The following is an 18,876-nucleotide window of genomic DNA, read 5'->3' on the forward strand; positions in this document are numbered from 1 at the left end:
AACCTATCTCTTTTAGTTTATACCCCAAACGCTACACGATTGTATATTAACAAAATCAATCATCATTACATTTCTACAGGTGAAGTAAGAAAATTTTGTTGGGGGTTGAAATTAAATTGTTGTTTTTATGATAATAAAAGTACAATTTTACTATTTTACTTGTATTTTTACAACTTCTAAAAAATTAAATTAAATTATTATTATTTGTAGGGGTTAAAGTAGAATTTTATTTTTATTAATTTAAAATTTTAAAAAATCTAAATAAAAAATTTTCCCTCAGCTACCCCTGGTTTATACCCCATAACCTCAGCTGTATAATTACTTTTTTTTTAAAGATAACTTTTTCCTTTTTTTTGAATAATTTTTTAAAGATAACTTAAAATAACTAGTTACTGCTAAATTTTACTTTATAATTAACTTTTATTTTTTAATAATATGTTAACTCCCTTGCGTAAGTGGGGCATTAACTCTAATTTATATAAAAAGGGGCCGGGATTGGTTACAAGAAAACTCCGTAACGGCAGGGTTTTGGAGGTTTAGACTTCTTTTTTGGGTTGAAAAACGCCTTGTTTGTTCTTTTAAGATTTAGGGTTTTCAAATTCTCTTTTCTTTTGTTCCTGAATTAGGATTTTTGTGTGAGGCGGCTAGGGTTTTCATTTGACCTTCATCTGTCATCTATTATAATCTACTGCATTCCTTCATCTTCATTTTTTCATACTGCTCTTCCTTTACCTCTAGCAAACTTCCCAACAATTTCTTGCATTTTTTTCCCACTTCTTTTATTAAATTCCATACTTCAACTTTAAGAATTCTCATAGTTTTTTCATCTTTAAACTCGTTTTTTATCCAAATTATCTTCTGGGTACCTTTTACTATTCGCTGAGCATTGAGCATTCATTATCTCCAGTCTCAAGTTTTTCGTTTTGGATTCTTTTTTATACTGGTAAGTTTTTGTTGTTTACTATTTTTTTTACACATACCGATCTCATTTTTTTATTTTTTTAATCGGATTGTTATATTCATTGAATTCAATCTGATTTTATTATTTTTGTCAGGAAAAATCAGCTTTGGATTTTGATACAATTTTTGGTTTACTTTAATAATTTGATTGTTATCCATTTGAGATTTTGTTGTCTTGCATCTTTGTTAGGTTTAATTGATAGCATTGATCCAATACGCTTTGGCGGTTGATTTTTGGTAGATTAATTGAAAGTTAATAGTCTTGGGATAGAGTTGGATTCGATTATAACCTTTACTGTTAATTGTCAGTATGAATTACCCTGAATCTCGCTCTTCCTTTATGAGAACGCCCCAATCAACTTATGCTGGCAGTGATGCTATTGGGATTTGGCCTGAATTTCCTATGAATGATTGGCAATTTGACCCACATTCAGAATTTGAACAACAACAACAACAACAATCACCTCCCTTCAAAAGACTTAGACATTCTGAGGACAACCAATCGAATATTGTGCAATGCACTCCTACAATTCCCAGGATGCCCTCAAATCCTCCAACCAATAAGGGGACAACTAATATTTTCTTCAAAACTCGTATGTGTGCAAAGTTTAGATTGGGTACTTGTAGGAACGGTGAAGGTTGCAACTTTGCTCATGGCATCGAGGATCTGCGTCAGCCTCCTCCAAATTGGCAAGAACTTGTTGGCGGACGCGAGGAAGAACGCCCATCGGGGAATTGGGATGATGATCAGAAGATAATACATCGGATGAAGTTGTGTAAGAAGTATTACAACGGAGAGGAATGTCCGTATGGGGACAGATGTAATTTTCTTCATGAAGATCCGGCGAAGTTCAGGGATGATATGGGGAGGTTTAGGGAGAGTTCAGCTATTAGCATTGGAACAACAGCTCCTCCTGCAGGGCATGGAACTGCATCCGAGCAATCAGAAGGTAATAGGCCCTTAAACGGTGGCAGTTCAGATGCTTTTCAAGGAAATACGAAGCCTGTTTATCCTGTGTATTGGAAAACAAAGTTATGTACAAAGTGGGAGACAACAGGCCATTGCCCCTTTGGTGAGAAATGTCACTTTGCTCATGGGCAAACAGGTATATTTGTCATTGTAATATCTTTGCTCTAGCTTGATATCATGTCATTTTTGCCATGCAACTTTTGAAGTTTTGACTAAGATTAAAGTAATATTTAGCATTTGGTAAGTGATTTCTTATTTAGGCTATAACTTAAGGAGTGCACTTACTAGTTTAGTATTCCTTTATTGGTCTTCTAAATTTGATTTTAGAAGAGGTTTCTATATAATCAAAATGTGATGCTGCTGACAGTTGCTTTAGGTGTTAGTTTTTGAAACAGACCAGGATATTTCATTGTTTGTGGTGTTTCATATTTCACTTTCCTGGAAAGTTTCGATGCAGATACATAAATGACTGGAATGCTGCTTTTATTTTTACGCATATTTGCCTGTGCCCAAATTGATGTGTTATTAGTCGTGACAAGTTCTGCCTGTATGAAACGGGAAGAACACCTTTTAAACAAGATATTTGATGGCAAATCTTTTTGTAATGCTTGCCTGTTTCTGTAATCAGAGTTGCAGGGCATGAATGGACGCATTGATGGTGACTTCGGGAATATGGGTTCTGGTTTGACAAGGATTGGTTCCGTTTCAACAAAAATTCACAACCTTCCTGCTAATGATCCACCTCCAGTGACATCAAGTGCCCCTTCTTTGGATGAAAAAGCCCAGGCTAAAAATTGCTTGTTCAAGTGGAAAGGACCTAGGAAAATCAACAGGATTTATGGGGATTGGCTCGATGATATGCCATTGGTACACAATTTGCCAAGTCAGGTGGAGAGCTGAATTCAAGTTCAAGAGTTGGCAACCTTCCTTTTTTCCTCTTAAAGCTTAGAAGGGAATACTATTTGCCTATTCAAATTTTGTCTTAGTTGTTAGCTATGGTGGTTTTCTTTGTTTGGTCAAATAGGGTCTTAAATATTGATTGTTATCCTTCTTTCATGGGGCTGAAACAAGATCGAATAATTTTGAGTATAAAGAATCACAGCAAGAGTTCAATCGTTTTTTATTAAGCGTCTAGAAATTTTGATTTTCCATGAAAAATGTAGTTAAAATTTCATAGTAAATGATAAAAGCTTCAAATAATTGAAGCTAAAAGTGAAATTTTGTTTTTGGGCTAAATACGACATTTCATTCCCTAAGGAAGAATGGGTTATAAAAGGTCAACGAGGACTCGGAATGGATGTTCCATTTGGTTGAAGGACATTTTTCCTCTAACGCACAATTAGTAGCTGCATTGCAATGGCAGTCGGTACGGGTACATACGTACGGTTTTGGAGCTAATGTTTCGATTTGGTCAAAATTTTGGTGCGTTTCCATCGATGTGTTTTGGCTTATTTTGATCTATATTAATGCGTATTGACTTGCATTAATTGCTATAGAATTTTCATATTTTCTTTATATAATAACATCTAAGATTAATAGTTATTAAATTAAGTTATTGAATTTAATTAATAATTTTAAAATTTAAATTTACATAAATTAAAAATTAGATTATAAATATTATAAATTTTATCACACGTGTATGTACGTAGAAATTACGTGCTTAGTATACATGTTAATTTTAAAATAACATATGATAAATAATGAAGCGGATTATTTTCAATCACATGCACTACGTATTTAGAACACATATGTTAATTTTAAAATAACATATAATAAACAATGAAGCAGGTCATTTGAAACTAATTAATAATAATGTATTAAATATATATGATATTAAAATAAAAAAATAGATTAAATTGTAAGTAAAATAAAGTTAAACACATAAATGTATCATATTAAGAATATTAATTGCACTACAATAATAATTATGATTTTATATCAATCTTGAATAGCGTCAAATTGACTTGACACAAACTCAATGAACAATATTATTAATTTATATGCAATTGACGAAGGAAATAAAGTATGCATAATAATATTAAAATGTAAATATTATATTAAAGTAAATATTTAATTTAATGGTAAAATTAATATTTTATTTATGTAAATAGTACACATAAGTAATTTTTTTGTTAAATTTTAGAAAAACCCTAAAACACTGTTAAATAATATAATTTATTGAATAAACTATACTAGAAATTACTCAATTATGGATTTTTTTTATCACTATGGAATTTGTTCTGTTGATCATTTACCAATAAGTTCGTAACGGTGGATCCTGAAGCGCTGTTAACTCTGGTATTAAATCAAAAACGATGCGTTCCCTCTTTCTTCTCCTCTTTCTCCTCTTGCTTTTCCTCTTAGTCTTTTCCGTCGAAAAGATACAAAATTCCAGGTGCTTAATCCAAGCGTCGCCAATGTCGTAGAACTTGGCTGGAGTGTATTTGATAGCATCGTATTTCGTAAGGATCATAACTCCAGGCCATTTAACACAGCCAGAAGTGGAAGCACCAAGGCCATGGTTTTTGAACTCAGCGTCCCTGCACTAGAATCCAAACTTGTCCAACCTTTTGCGTGTATCATATCATCCATGTAAGTTTGCATAATAATCACACTCGATCGAGTCCTCTATGACGACCGCGATATGCTGGGAATTGGTCTTTCACCGACTCAAGCTTGAGACCTGGAATGATTTCGCTGTCCAAGATCACAATCACTACCGACTGATCCGAATTCGTTCTTTTTTTAACCGTAACAACGTTTTGCAGTCCATTTTATGGCTTTCGGACAAGGAATGTGCAGTTCTGGGAGGCTGTCGTTGCATCTCCAAATATGAAATTGATTGTTTCAGAGATGGTGCAATCCAAGAAGAATTGGCGTTTGCTGAAAACGTAAAGCATGTTTTGGTAACTATCTATCGAACAGTTGTAGAATACTCAACCCAACCCAATTTGCTGCCTCTGTCGCAGCTGGCGGTTGGCCTCCCTCAACCCAAATCACAATACTAACTATAGTAAATGAAAAGCTTTGAATTTGAAGAACCAAAGAAGAAGAGGGCTCACTTGGATTCTCCTACCATGGCTCGTAATTCCTCCACTTTTCCCATCCACACAAAATTTGTAATCTCTCTTTCACACTTCTTTTTTAAAATAAATACTTTATATTCTCGTCTCTCTCCCTATAATTTTCAAGTCATTGAACTCGCACAATAAATTCACAAATTACAATACCTTCTGTATTCCATTCATATATAAAAGCAACAACAATTCACATTAATTAACCCTTTGCCTTTTTTGTGTAATTTTTTAGTCTTAAAATTCGAAATTTTCGTTGCATCTCCAAATATGAAATTGATTGTTTCAGAGATGGTGCAATCCAAGAAGAATTGGCGTTTGCTGAAAACGTAAAGCATGTTTTGGTAACTATCTATCGAACAGTTGTAGAATACTCAACCCAACCCAATTTGCTGCCTCTGTCGCAGCTGGCGGTTGGCCTCCCTCAACCCAAATCACAATACTAACTATAGTAAATGAAAAGCTTTGAATTTGAAGAACCAAAGAAGAAGAGGGCTCACTTGGATTCTCCTACCATGGCTCGTAATTCCTCCACTTTTCCCATCCACACAAAATTTGTAATCTCTCTTTCACACTTCTTTTTTAAAATAAATACTTTATATTCTCGTCTCTCTCCCTATAATTTTCAAGTCATTGAACTCGCACAATAAATTCACAAATTACAATACCTTCTGTATTCCATTCATATATAAAAGCAACAACAATTCACATTAATTAACCCTTTGCCTTTTTTGTGTAATTTTTTAGTCTTAAAATTCGAAATTTTCGTTGCATCTCCAAATATGAAATTGATTGTTTCAGAGATGGTGCAATCCAAGAAGAATTGGCGTTTGCTGAAAACGTAAAGCATGTTTTGGTAACTATCTATCGAACAGTTGTAGAATACTCAACCCAACCCAATTTGCTGCCTCTGTCGCAGCTGGCGGTTGGCCTCCCTCAACCCAAATCACAATACTAACTATAGTAAATGAAAAGCTTTGAATTTGAAGAACCAAAGAAGAAGAGGGCTCACTTGGATTCTCCTACCATGGCTCGTAATTCCTCCACTTTTCCCATCCACACAAAATTTGTAATCTCTCTTTCACACTTCTTTTTTAAAATAAATACTTTATATTCTCGTCTCTCTCCCTATAATTTTCAAGTCATTGAACTCGCACAATAAATTCACAAATTACAATACCTTCTGTATTCCATTCATATATAAAAGTAACAACAATTCACATTAATTAACCTATTGGATACCTACAATCTTTGACTTTTCAAAGATGAATAGTGGCAGAAAGTTGGCACCGAAAGGCACCGAAAGTAGAAAGTAAGATTGGTTGGCAAGTTGGGTTAAAAGTTGGCATGGGATAATTGCAATTTTGGTCCCTAATTGTATAGGGACATTGCAAGTTGATCCTTGAACCTCAACTATAAATAGGCCTAACCATTTCTTACTTTCTTCATCCCACACTTGCCATTCTCTACTTAAGGCAATTGTTCTCTCTCCCTATTTGTAAACTTTCACTTGTATTTTTGGAGTGAAATATATTTGGTAGTGCCCGAGGACGTAGGCAAAATTTGCTGAACCTCGTTAAAATTCTAGTGTTCTTTATTTTTTGTTCTGCATATTTTGCAAGTGTCATTGTAGTGATTTATTGTGCTATTAAATTACGATAGAGGGATATTCTGGCTAGGAAAGATCTGGTATGTAAGCGATCCTCGTGATCCACCTCTCTTTCCTGGGAATTGAACTTAGTGTGATTTTTCAGTACAATAATTTTACTCTTTCACACGCTTCCGCGCAACATAACCCTTTGCCTTTTTTGTGTAATTTTTTAGTCTTAAAATTCGAAATTTTCTTTCAGTGTTTCATTCAAGATTTGCGAGAAGAAGTTCAAATTTTATATTTTCTTGTATGGATTGTATTTTTATGGTTTTCAATATTGGATTCAAGTGCGATTGGGTGTGATAATTATTTTGAAATTAGGGTAAACGATTGGGTTTTAAATTTAACTGGGGACTTTGTTTCGATGTGAAAATCAATGTTCGGATACAGAGAAGGGGGGAAGGAAGATGATAATCAAATGGACGACTATCAAGAGATCTATTTTTTTCTTTTATTTTTTCATTGGAATAGTTATTCTTCAGGTGATAAATGTCTGCTATCAGATGAGCCTTTTTTTAAAAGATTGTGAATGTTTTATATTTTGTTAAAATTTGATTGTATTGTTGATTCTTTTAGATTTGGCTTTTCTTATAGATATGTATTTTTGTTTGGTTGCTGAGAAAGTGCAGAAAATGAAACGAAATTTTATATGGTTTTTAAACTAAAAGATAAGGTAAATCTAATACTTATAGTGTTCACAGTAATGGGGGGAGAAGAAACTTGGGTTGAGGGAAGAAATTTTTTTAGATTATGACATCACCATGACGTTATTTGTGTTACGTGTCACAATCTTATTTTGTCACATGTCTTAAATTTAACAGTGTTAGACTCAAGTATTAATTTAGTTGATGGAAAAAAATTCAAGTACTAATTTGGGACCAAAAAAAATCATAAGTACTAATGTAGGAGAAATAGACAAATTTAGGTATTAATTTAATGTTTAACCAAAAAAACTTAAACTATGATTATTCTTAATACAAATAGGATAGTACTTATTTTACTTCTTATAAATTAATATAATTTTATGTTTTTATATTATAATATTAAATAATTTTTTTCATACTATTATTTTTAAAAATTGAGACTTTATAATTTACTGTATTTGAAAATTGAAAAAAAATTATTATAAAAAAGTATATAATATTGATAATTTAAATATTATATATTATTTAAATATGGCCCTTTCGTAATAGAATTGTCAACAAAACAGCTAGAGCATATTTAAAATGAGTTATAGAACATATTTAGATAGTGAAAGATTCTTCTTTTTAATTAATATAGTTCATATGATGTCTAAAGATATTTTTAATTAAAATTAAAAAAATGATTTTTTTAAAAATTAAAAAATAAATCTAAGTTTAACTAAATTTAAAATAAAAAATTTGTTCAGATCAAGTCATAAAATTAGACAATAGTTTAACTTAACAAATTAATTTTTATTTAAATATATATATTCCTTTTAGCTCGGCCCATAGCAGGGGAAGAAACTCAAAGGTTGATGAAAAAAGCTCTTCCAAGGACTAAAACCTCAAACGATTTGGCCCAGAGAGTACTTAATCTTTTTGACTCGATTTTAATCTTGGAAAGTTGTAGTATCTTATTATAAAAAAAAATTCCTAGTAATCAGCGAAATCAGGACTCGCAAAAGCTCATTAGAATCTTTCTCCCCCCCTAAGCTTGGAGTTTCATGGCTGCCCGCCAGTCAGTGGTTGGTGATAAGCAAGGACCCACAAAATAATACTAATTGATTACAGATCACAAGGCTCGGTTTTGCTCTCTTGTGAAGAAGATCATCATCATTTTGCAACATAATCATAGAAACAGTTCATGGCTTCGAAATTTACTTGTAATTCGCACATATTTGAATATAAATACAAATATATACACACCTATCAAGCATGTGAAATGTTGGCTCAGCAATTGGAACCAACCAGGGGAGATATTGTACATGAGAACGTGTCTCACAGTTAATTTCTGGTATAATCATATACGCCTGTGCATTACTTGATACACAAATAATAATATCCTTACAAGACAGTACACCATTTGTTTTCACAAGTTTTGGGTGTGTAATACTAGCAAGTATTCTTCTGCATACCTTGTTTTCCAGTTTTAGCCCATTTTATGGTTGATCGGGCTAAGGCATCCATCGGATCCATACATTTCTTCAGAAGAGGATCTTCTCTAGGTAATATATTCTGAAGCTCATCAGAAGCAAGGATGACAACATTGACGGCCCCGATCAAAAGCACCTGGATTGCTATTCTTAATAGATTCCGAGCCCCTTCGGTGTCTCGTTTGTTCAATGATTCGATCGCTGGAATTAGAATGTGTTCCATGGTTGCTTTGTCTGGCAAAACTACCTCAAACCCCTGCAAATTTCCCGTGTTTGAACAAACCAAGTTTACATCAGGATCAACATTTCTTCCTACACAGCTAAAACAAGTTCAAAACAAACATGTAATATGTTTCATATCATGTTATTGGACCATATCATCTTCATCTCTCACTTGTGGAATAATCTAAACAGTTCCTCTGTTTCCTCACATAATATGACTAGCTTGGCACAATCAATTGCAACTGTTGCTCGAGGGATTCGGGTATGTTCAAATGTTTATGTACTTGGAGGGTCCTATATCCCCCGAGAGAAACAATTTGCCAAAACTTTAACCCAAGATATCAAGACAACACATACATATATAAAACTCAAATTCATGTTCCGAAATGCACCGTATGAGAATTCGAATGTTCAATCTGGTACACATGAAAACTTATATGCTTCTTCTGATGCAATGTATATCAACTTAATAACATTAATATATCATCACAAAAACCCAATCCAGAAGCAGATAAGGTAGTGAATGTGCAATAATAAAGCTAAAATAAGGAGTTAAAATGACATTATTCGGGATACCTGATTCCCTAGTTGATCCTGGTAAGAAGCAGCAGCTATAGTTTCAGTGGCAGCCAGCACCCCAATCCGCACATTACTCCCAGTACCATGTGGCTTCAGTTTTGCTTCCTTGAGCTCCTTAGCAGCACATTCACCAATATGAAAAAATGGCAGTGAGCAGCCCTCTGATATCTGTTCATGCCATGCATTTGAGATATGGCACGGCATAACTATGCAGCTAGCACCAGACTGCTCAAGGAACACTCTTTTGTGCCTCAAATTCCGGACAATAGCTTCATGGTTCGCTTCATTTTGAGCCGTTTCATCGAAAGATGACTGAATTGAAGCTTGAGAAGCAAGTGCCCCATCTATGGAAGGATCGCTGCAAACTACAAAAGGCACACTTTCTTCTCCATTTCTTGAGCTCCACCACACAAGTTTCTCCAGGAAAATAAGAGTGGACAGAACAGAAACCCCTCCAATTATACCTACAGTGTTTGCTTGGCTAAGCAGGGAATTCTGAGCTTGGGGTTTTACTTGTGCTGAATATGAACTTGATATCTTTTTGGACTCTGATAGGTTTCCACTCTCATCACTTTGTAAAAGAATTGAACACACCTTCACTGCAAAACATGGGTTCAACTTTGTTCTACTCCTACTTCTGTTTTTGCTTATGTTACCTAATATTTGGGGGCAGTTTACAGTATGGAAACACATAGTCATGCCTCCATCAAACATCCCTAATTACAAACAACTTTTAGAAGCTAAAACAGTTAGAATCTTCAAGGAAAGTGCTGCATTTCAGCACCAAAATCGCACCTCAAAACTAGAATTTTCATGTCTTTCATCTTCAAGAGTGTCCAAGCTCACCGTAAATCATGGTGCAACTCTATACAAAACCAAACCGACATATTTTAAGGGGAATTTTGAGAGCAAAAAGAGAGCCGTAATTAACAACGAGATTTTTTTTGTTTGTTTAGATTTTTGTAAAAAAGGCACAAGGCAAATGGGGATCCTTAGTTCTGCAGGGTTTTTATACATGACAATGAAGTAACAATGATATTAAAATAAAAAGGAATCTTCGTAATTGTCACCCTCTTAGCTTATGCCATTGCACCATTGTCCACCGTTCAATGAATGATTTTACAAATCCAAATAAAGACAAACCATCTATTACCTTTGGCCTCAATTATTTTCCCTTTTTATCTTTTTCCTCTGGCAAATGTGACAGTGATGGCAGGGAGGGGGAAAGTTCTCAACTCAACAACAAAAATCACTGCTGTGAAAAATTGTCTTCACATTTTACTGCTGGATGATGGTGATGATGATGATGATATCACATGATACAACAAATCTGACTAAAAGGGACTTTTATGGTGATGTTAAATGGGCAAACAAACATGAATGGTGAACTGAACAATGAACGATGAAACAAAGTGGCACATGACAAAGAGTTGATTGTCTTCAAATTGAGCAAGTGGTTTGAAAAAGTGTTTCTTTCTTGGACAACCTGACTTTAGAGACACTCACTTGATGATGATTCAATAGAACAATGCCACGCACACACTAGTTCAAATGTCATTCTCCTACCATCTACACCCTACTCCATGAATGAGCTTCTGTCCTCTACAACATTTTTTTATCAACAGGGGGAAAAAAAAGTCATAAATGGTGATGGTTTTCTTGCTTAGGCCACTTAATAGAGGTATCATTAGCCAAGTTAGGTTGAATTTAAGTCTAAAATAAAATACGTGAGTTTTATTTGATTATTTGGTCAATCTTAAGCAAAGAGTGCAAATTTCATTTTCAATTTGTTTTCACTACATCATAAATCAATTTCATAACATTTTATTTAAAAAAATTCATTGAATAATTATATTCATGTTTCATGGTCGAATCTAATCTGATTAGATTCGAAACTAAAATATTAATAAATTAAAGATTCGTTCTCGAAAAAACTATTTTTAAGTTAAAAATATATTTATAGCACAAAAATAATATACAACATTTGATTTTTACAGTCAAAATCATTATTTACATTTATATAAAATAAACCATTTTAAAATTTTAACCAAAACACATGTTTCCAACATTTCAAATGAAGATCATCCATGTTAGTTCATCATTTTAACCAAGAATATTAATAGAATAAGCATGTTGCCATGTTCCATTATCTTTAGGCAATAATTGTTCTGTCATAAGGTCTTAGAAAATAGATGAAAACATGTTAAAATTAACGTGTTAAATATAAAAATATCATAAAACTAAAAAATAAATATTTGTTGACAATATCTAAATAATAAAAAATAATTAATTTAAATTATTGTGGATTGATTTGCAATTTAAAAGATAATAAATAATATAAAAGAAAAAAACTTAAAAGTATATAATTTAATTCAACATATTATTCATTAATGCCCTATTGGATAAGGTATAGAAAAAATTCAATCTAACCAAAAGTTAATATTTTCATTAATTAATTTTTTAAACACGTTTGATAACTTATAATGAAAACTACTAGATAGAAAAAATTTATACAATAAAGATATAGAAAATGATAAGCAGATAGGGACTTATAGCCTACTTATCACTTAATAAAGAATAAATTTAATTATTTTTATTTTATTGTATTTCATTTACGATTATATTATTTTTATCAAACAACCTAATTATACCCAATATTTAATTTTAAGTAATATACCAAATAAATTTTATAACCTATATCCAACACTTATTTTTTCAACACATTTTTTGAGCATTTAATTTTTGTAGTTTATCAAACATAACCTAAGTGATAAATCACCCTTTATATGCCTTTTTTTCAATGAAAAATTTCTATCAAATGGTTAAAGCTCTTGTACTTTCATAAAATTTTAATGTGGTACATGAACAATCAATATGTGTTTTATTATGTGGTATGTCGTACTTTCATAAAATATCCAATAATAATGTATGAATTTATTTGAAAAGACATAAAGCAATTGAATTTAAGTGTAATTGATTATTTGTAATTATCAATCTAATTACACTCAATTCAAAAGATTCACTAATTATCTAAAAATATTAAACATATATAATTATAAATAATTAAAATTAGATAATTTTGGATCTTAAATGAAAACTTGATTGTAAGACTTCATCATTAATAGCATCATCAATAGGCAATAGTTATAAGTTGTTTAAAATCCTTTGTTTATTGACTAGGTTTCTAATCGATATATGATGCTTTCCATCCAGCTCATTAATGCTTATTATTTTCATTTTGGCCAATAACATCACAGTCTTGTGTACTATAATTGCCTCTGCTGAATTTTGTAATGTTGATAATATCACTTTACTTTTCCTGTAGGTTTGTATTATCAAAGTGCAATTTGCCTTTTAACATCAGCTTCCTACAACATTTTAGTTTTTTAGTTATTTGATTGAGTTTTACTTCGGTTGGTATTAATATTGTTGTCAGTATAGGAGGACGTGGGTTATTCTCCTATTTAAGAGTGAGTTATGCTCCTATTTAAGGGTTAGGATAGTTTTAAATATTGTATCAACTTAGAAACTTTCAAATATTTTCACAATTAAATTAATTTTTTTAAATGTATATATTGTACAGAAGAGAGTTCAAATCTTTCTTTTTAATTACAAAATTCTCTTGATTCAAATTTTAAAAGCTATAATGTATATACAAGTGCTTTCTCCTATACTTGTTGAAGGCTATTGAGCATATAAAAATGTTTGAGGTCACAAAAGATGGAAGGATACTATAATTCAGTTGAATTTCCTTTAATTTGGTTAAAGTTTAATCTGTTACTTAGTATAAGTTTTTTTTTTTATTAAAGAAACATTTTAGTTTATGTTTGAAAAGCCGTTATTTTAGTTCTTTTACTGTTAATAAGATGATATGACTTAACAGTGATTAATGTCGTGACATTAAATCAGATTTTAAATTAAAGGGTAAATTATACAAATAGTCACTCAATTATACTTGTATTTCTATTTTGGTCACCTAAGTTTAAAATTTTTCAATTTATGCATTAATGTTTTAATTGGTTCTTGTTTAAGTCACTCGTCGTTAAATTGATAATGAAAAGCTCTTTTTTTAACTGATATAATAACACATTTAGTCCTCAATACTTACATATTCTATCATTTTGATCCTCAAACTTCCTAACTAAGGCTTTCAGCTTTTAAAACAGAGGCATTTCACGTCTATTAATTATTTTATTTATGGTTGAAAGTATCCAATTCGGTATATAACCGTTTTTGTTTATATTTTTAAGAAGTTAGTGTTAGAAATTAACTAAGCACCATTAAAAATAATAGAAAATTTAAAATATAATATATAATATATAATAAAATTATATAAATAATTTAATATTTGTAAAAAAATAAATTTCCACTCTAACAAGCAGAATTATAGTTTTTAATTAATTTGGTAAATGATTTGACACTAAATCAGATTATTAGTGATAACTATTGCTTATTGTGGAACACAAATAATCTCTTAATCAATTTATAAAATTAAAAAAAAATCATTATCATTGTAACAAAAGGAAATTCAATTAATTCTTTCACATTTTTTTTCTTATGAAAAATAAATGTTATTAACTTTTTTTATATAATTATTTATTGAACAATTGGATTTTTCAAAGCCATACTTTTTAGCTCTGGATTTAATTATATTGTTAACGATAAGAGTAAATGTAAAGTGTTTTTTTAAAGGTTTTTTTCATTTTCTTTAAACAAAATTTTATCAATCAAAATGTTATAAAATATTATATTTAGAAGAAAACTAATAAAAAAAGAAAATAAAAGGAAATAAAATTTCAAGATAAACTCATTGGTATTGGGAATAAGCTTGGGAAACGGCTCATTAGTTGAGAGGCTTTTTTTTTGGGGGTACTAAATTTATAGATGTGGGATGCCTTTGTTTTAAAAGTTGAAAACTTTGTTAGGAAGTTGATGATTAAATTGATAGAATTTTTAAATGTAAATGGTTAAATTTAATGAATTGTTTAAAATTAGAATCAAATTGATGGAATATGTAAATATTGAGGACTAAATGTGTTATTATACCAATTAGAAAAATATTTTCTTTTATTAATTTAACCACGGGTGACCAAAACAGAAACAATTCAAACGTTAGTGTCTAAATTGAAAATTTTAAAGTTCAGTGACCAAAACAGGAACATGGGCATAGTTAGATGACCATTTGTATAGTTTACCTTAAATTAAAAAGCTAAACAATAATTTTGAAAATTGAGTAGAGATAAGAAATTGATTTTGCTTTTACTTCAAATTATTTTCGATTCTATTTGTTTTTTTGTAATAATTGTTGTGTTTGAAATATTTTTAGTTTGATTCACATCAACCACTATCAAGCCACGTCATTCCATTTATTTTTAAAATCGATAAACTTTTTAATTTTGGTTTAATGTCATTTTAGCCACACTATTCTATAAACAATAAACTTAACATTTAGGGTTTAAAATATTAAGTTTTCAAACATGCAAAGATTAAAATGTTCTTTTAATAGTAGAAGATTTAAAATGAATTTTTTGACATGATACAAGGACTTATAGCAAAATTTAACCATTTTAAGTTAAATGGATGCTTGCATCGACCTGATCATGGATTGGGTTGATACAAAATTTTAGGCCTGCTTTTTAGGTTCGAGCGGGCTTGAAAAATGGACCTAAAACTTTGCCCAAGTCCAGTCCATAGTAAAAATGCTAAACTTGAACCCGACCTGACCGTAATAATTTTTTTAGATTATTTTTTATATAAAAACAAATTTAAGAAAGTATAATACATAAAATACACTAAAAATATTAAAATTAATATTTCCCAACGAATTGAAAATGCAAAAAATATATAGGCATGTGATTTGGGCCTAACCAGAGCCAAAATATTTACTTGAGGCCTGACCCAATTAATAAATGAGCTTTATTTTTTATCTAAGCTTATTTTTTATTTAAATTTTTTCGCTTTACAATTAAACCTTTGAACTTTGATAAATATCTCAGACCCATTCAATTGCACTCATATCCACGAAATCAAAGTCAAGCATCAAGATGAAAGAAGGATCTAAGAATTTTGTCAGACTAATCAACACTTTTAGGCATTAAATATTAATAGTACACTTGTAGTTTGTACCAAGCCTTGATATTTTTTCCTTTATTTTAAATATTTAAGTGTTTTTAGCCTTGAGCATTTGCTTATGCCATTTAATGACTTATTACACAAAAACACAAATTAGGATTTTTGTAAGGAAACATCACAATCACCATATCTTTTTTGTACTAGGGTCAAGGGATTTCTGAAACCTAGCTGCATTGCTTTATTACTATGAGATTTTTTTTAATTTAATAAATACATTATTTTTATTAAATTAAAAAATAAAGTATTAATTATATTATATTTTTGAATTAGTATTCGATGTATTGCCTGTTAGAAAAAGATGTAGAAGAGAAACATAAATTAAAAATTTGAATTGTGAAGACACTTTTTTTAAGATATAACAAAGTCATAAATAATTAAATATGACATATAAAATTGATCTTTATATACGCAAAGAAGAATTACAATTTATATACGTTTCTCTTGGTACCAGATATTTTATTTCATAACACTCTTTTGTGTTATTTTTTAATATAACTTTTAAGACAAAAAATAATTTCCATAATTATTTGGTGTACCGACAAAAATTTTACTCCATAAACTGGATTAAAATTTTATCACGTATCATTAAGTTATATTCTAAAAAAATAAAACACAGACAAATTTAAGCACAATCCCAATAAATAATGTTGAATATAATGTAGTTAACACATAATCGTTTATATGGTAAAGGAATATCTTTCTAGTGTTCTTTATATTTGATATGAAATGTCTCACTTTATGTTGGATTTTAACTTGGAGTTTTATTTTCTTAAAATTTCTGTGAGAATAAAACCAAGCACATACATTTTAAAAATAATACCGGAAGTGACCCACTCCACAATATATATTCCCCTCAACAAAATTCTCTATTTTTCTTAGTTAACATGAGTTTAATAATATTATAAACTATTAATACTGCTTGTAGATTTAAAAAATCTTTATCGATGTGCATCAATTTTTAACCCAAGTCATTGGACACTAATTAACATTTTTGTTTAATATAATGTATATTTAATAATTTTTTAAAGCCGGCGGCCATCAATATTCCAATTTTTAGACCAATGACAAAAGCAGCTTTCTGGTCCATCGTCTTTGATTCGGTGATTTAAAAGTTTACAAAAATGGGGGAAAATTTTATTCCCTAAAAATAAAATCCAATTCTTACACAAATAGATACCATTTTATGAATTTTCCCCATATTGCTTGTCATTTTCCCAATTTTCCCATTCCTATATATGCTTATAACAACACATTGAAAAACTCATACTTAGTCTTCACATATCTTTGGACTCCCACATCAACTAATAAAGAGCTTTGAACAAGTAAGAGATGGAGAAGACTGGTCTTCAAAGGTCTACGACTTCGTTCAGGAGACAAGGCTCATCAGGGTTGATTTGGGATGACAAGTTTTTATCAGGTGACTTGAACAAAATGAAGCTTAACAATCAACGTAGCCGATCGGAAAATGGTGACGGGAATATGTACCGGACGACGATGAAGGTGGCGCCCCCTAGCTTCGACCCTCCTTCTCCTAAGGTCTCTGGTTGTGGCTTTTGTGGGATTTTTGGCAAACCGGAAGCAGCGCCCAAAAAGAGAAGATCAAAGAAACGTTAGTAATGATCAAGTACAGCATAATTATTATGTTGTATGCTATATATACAGGGCATTCCGATTCCAATTTATGTATGTTATTTTATTTGTTTGGGTGTTAAATTTCCACATAATACAGAATTCCAGTTGAAATATGTGTATGAGAGCACAAACCCGAAACTTATGTGTTCTTCTTGCATTGGTTTCCAACAGCTTGTATTTCATGGGATTTTGTTATATATAGAGATGGTTTCTTTTATTTTAAGGAGCTTTGTGTTGATTTCTTTAATTCCTTGGTATAGTTTGTCTGTATCAACAACTGTCAGATGTTTAAATTTTGGTTGGTTCCTAGTAGTTAGCTAATTCTATTACAAACCAGCAAACGTGACCCTTTTTGTACATGTCAATGTAACACTACGACCTTTCACCAACTTAAGGAGAGGAGCCAATGAGATTACCATGGTTTGTAGTAGAATTAACTAACCAAAATACCTCTCTCGTTAAAACCCTTATTTTTTTTACGTGAAATCTCGGAGTTGGGTGAAGGCCTCGCTGCACGAATGCTCAATTATGTAGGGTCTCATTAGATCCGTGTGTTTATAATTTATAAAATTTTAAACAATAATGGTAAAATTATATTTTAACTTTTAAAAATAATAAAAAATTAATTTAATCTTTTAAAAATTATAAAGATATAGATTATTAAAATGGTGAAATTATATTTCTATTATAGTAAAAGTATACAATTTAATTTCGACCCTTCCTCTGAAATATTTTCTAGTTTCGCCCCTGATTAAATCCAATTTTAAAGAGTCAATTTTCGAGTTATGGAATATTATTGTTGTATTTTTAGATATATCTTTTTGAGATACGATGGTGATCGATGTAATAATAGGATGAAATCCCACATGGACAAATTGTTAAAAATCAATAAACATGTTTATAAATATTATGACATGAAAAGTTAACTAAAATAACATAAAAATTTGACATCGAATTATTGATATTTATTTATTTTAGTTGTACTTAACAACTTATTTAAGTAAAATATATTTTACGAATTAATTAGCAAAATAACCTTTACACAAATCTCTATATGCATAGCCACAGTTTTTTCATCAAAAACCTTTGAATTAATGAATGCATTCATCAATTTCTTTCAATTGAAATGAAGAAATTTAGGCTGTTTCCTTCAAGCAGTTATGAATCATCAATAGCATTAATAGTTACATAAATTGCAAAATATAAAACAATGTAACATTAATTAAGTTATGTCGTTCAAACAAATTTCATTGAAACATTAATATGCCTTAATTAAAGACATTTATTAAGGACGTAATTATTAACAAGGAATTTTTTTAAGATTTTGAGTGCAGATTACTTTTAAGAAATGGGTCATTTTAACTTACATTCTTTAACTTCGGTATATGTATATCTTTGTCGATTGAGGCTTTAGTTCGATTGATAGCGGCATTAATATTAGTGCAGGAGGTTGTAAGTTCAAGTGCGCTACAATACATTATCCTCTTAGGTAAGAGTTGAGGAAGAATTTTTGGTAATGTAGGCAACTAGAGTTAAGTTT

The 18,876-nt window shown here is 30.6% G+C and overlaps 3 protein-coding genes across 5 annotated transcripts; 2 read left to right on the forward strand and 1 right to left on the reverse strand.

The window, feature by feature from the left end:
• Positions 1-470: 470 nt before the first annotated feature.
• LOC107953711 (zinc finger CCCH domain-containing protein 39) lies at positions 471-3,053 on the forward strand. Of its 3 annotated transcripts, none has more exons than XM_016889097.2 (3): positions 471-943; positions 1,151-2,066; positions 2,559-3,053. In XM_016889097.2, exons 2-3 carry the CDS (start codon positions 1,271-1,273, stop codon positions 2,828-2,830), a joined length of 1,068 nt encoding a protein of 355 aa, XP_016744586.1. In that variant the 5' UTR covers positions 471-943; positions 1,151-1,270; the 3' UTR covers positions 2,831-3,053. The 3 variants fall into 3 exon arrangements, with proteins under 3 accessions (XP_016744586.1, XP_040953057.1, XP_016744587.1); XM_041097123.1 differs by having other exon boundaries at positions 509-943; positions 1,056-2,066; XM_016889098.2 differs by having other exon boundaries at positions 509-943; positions 1,270-2,066.
• Positions 3,054-8,483: 5,430 nt separating this feature from the next.
• LOC107953710 (broad specificity amino-acid racemase RacX) lies at positions 8,484-10,584 on the reverse strand. Its single transcript, XM_016889096.2, has 2 exons — positions 9,570-10,584; positions 8,484-9,027 (listed from the first exon to the last, which is right to left on the reverse strand). The coding sequence occupies exons 1-2, from the start codon at positions 10,284-10,286 to the stop codon at positions 8,731-8,733; spliced, it is 1,014 nt and encodes a 337-aa protein (XP_016744585.1). The 5' UTR covers positions 10,287-10,584; the 3' UTR covers positions 8,484-8,730.
• A 6,449-nt stretch (positions 10,585-17,033) lies between these two features.
• Positions 17,034-17,318, forward strand: LOC107956578 (uncharacterized protein At1g15400). Its single transcript, XM_016892190.2, has one exon. It carries the CDS (start codon positions 17,034-17,036, stop codon positions 17,316-17,318), a length of 285 nt encoding a protein of 94 aa, XP_016747679.1.
• Positions 17,319-18,876: the final 1,558 nt, after the last annotated feature.

This window comes from Gossypium hirsutum, chromosome D07 (assembly GCF_007990345.1).
Source record: "Gossypium hirsutum isolate 1008001.06 chromosome D07, Gossypium_hirsutum_v2.1, whole genome shotgun sequence".
NCBI lineage: Eukaryota > Viridiplantae > Streptophyta > Magnoliopsida > Malvales > Malvaceae > Gossypium > Gossypium hirsutum.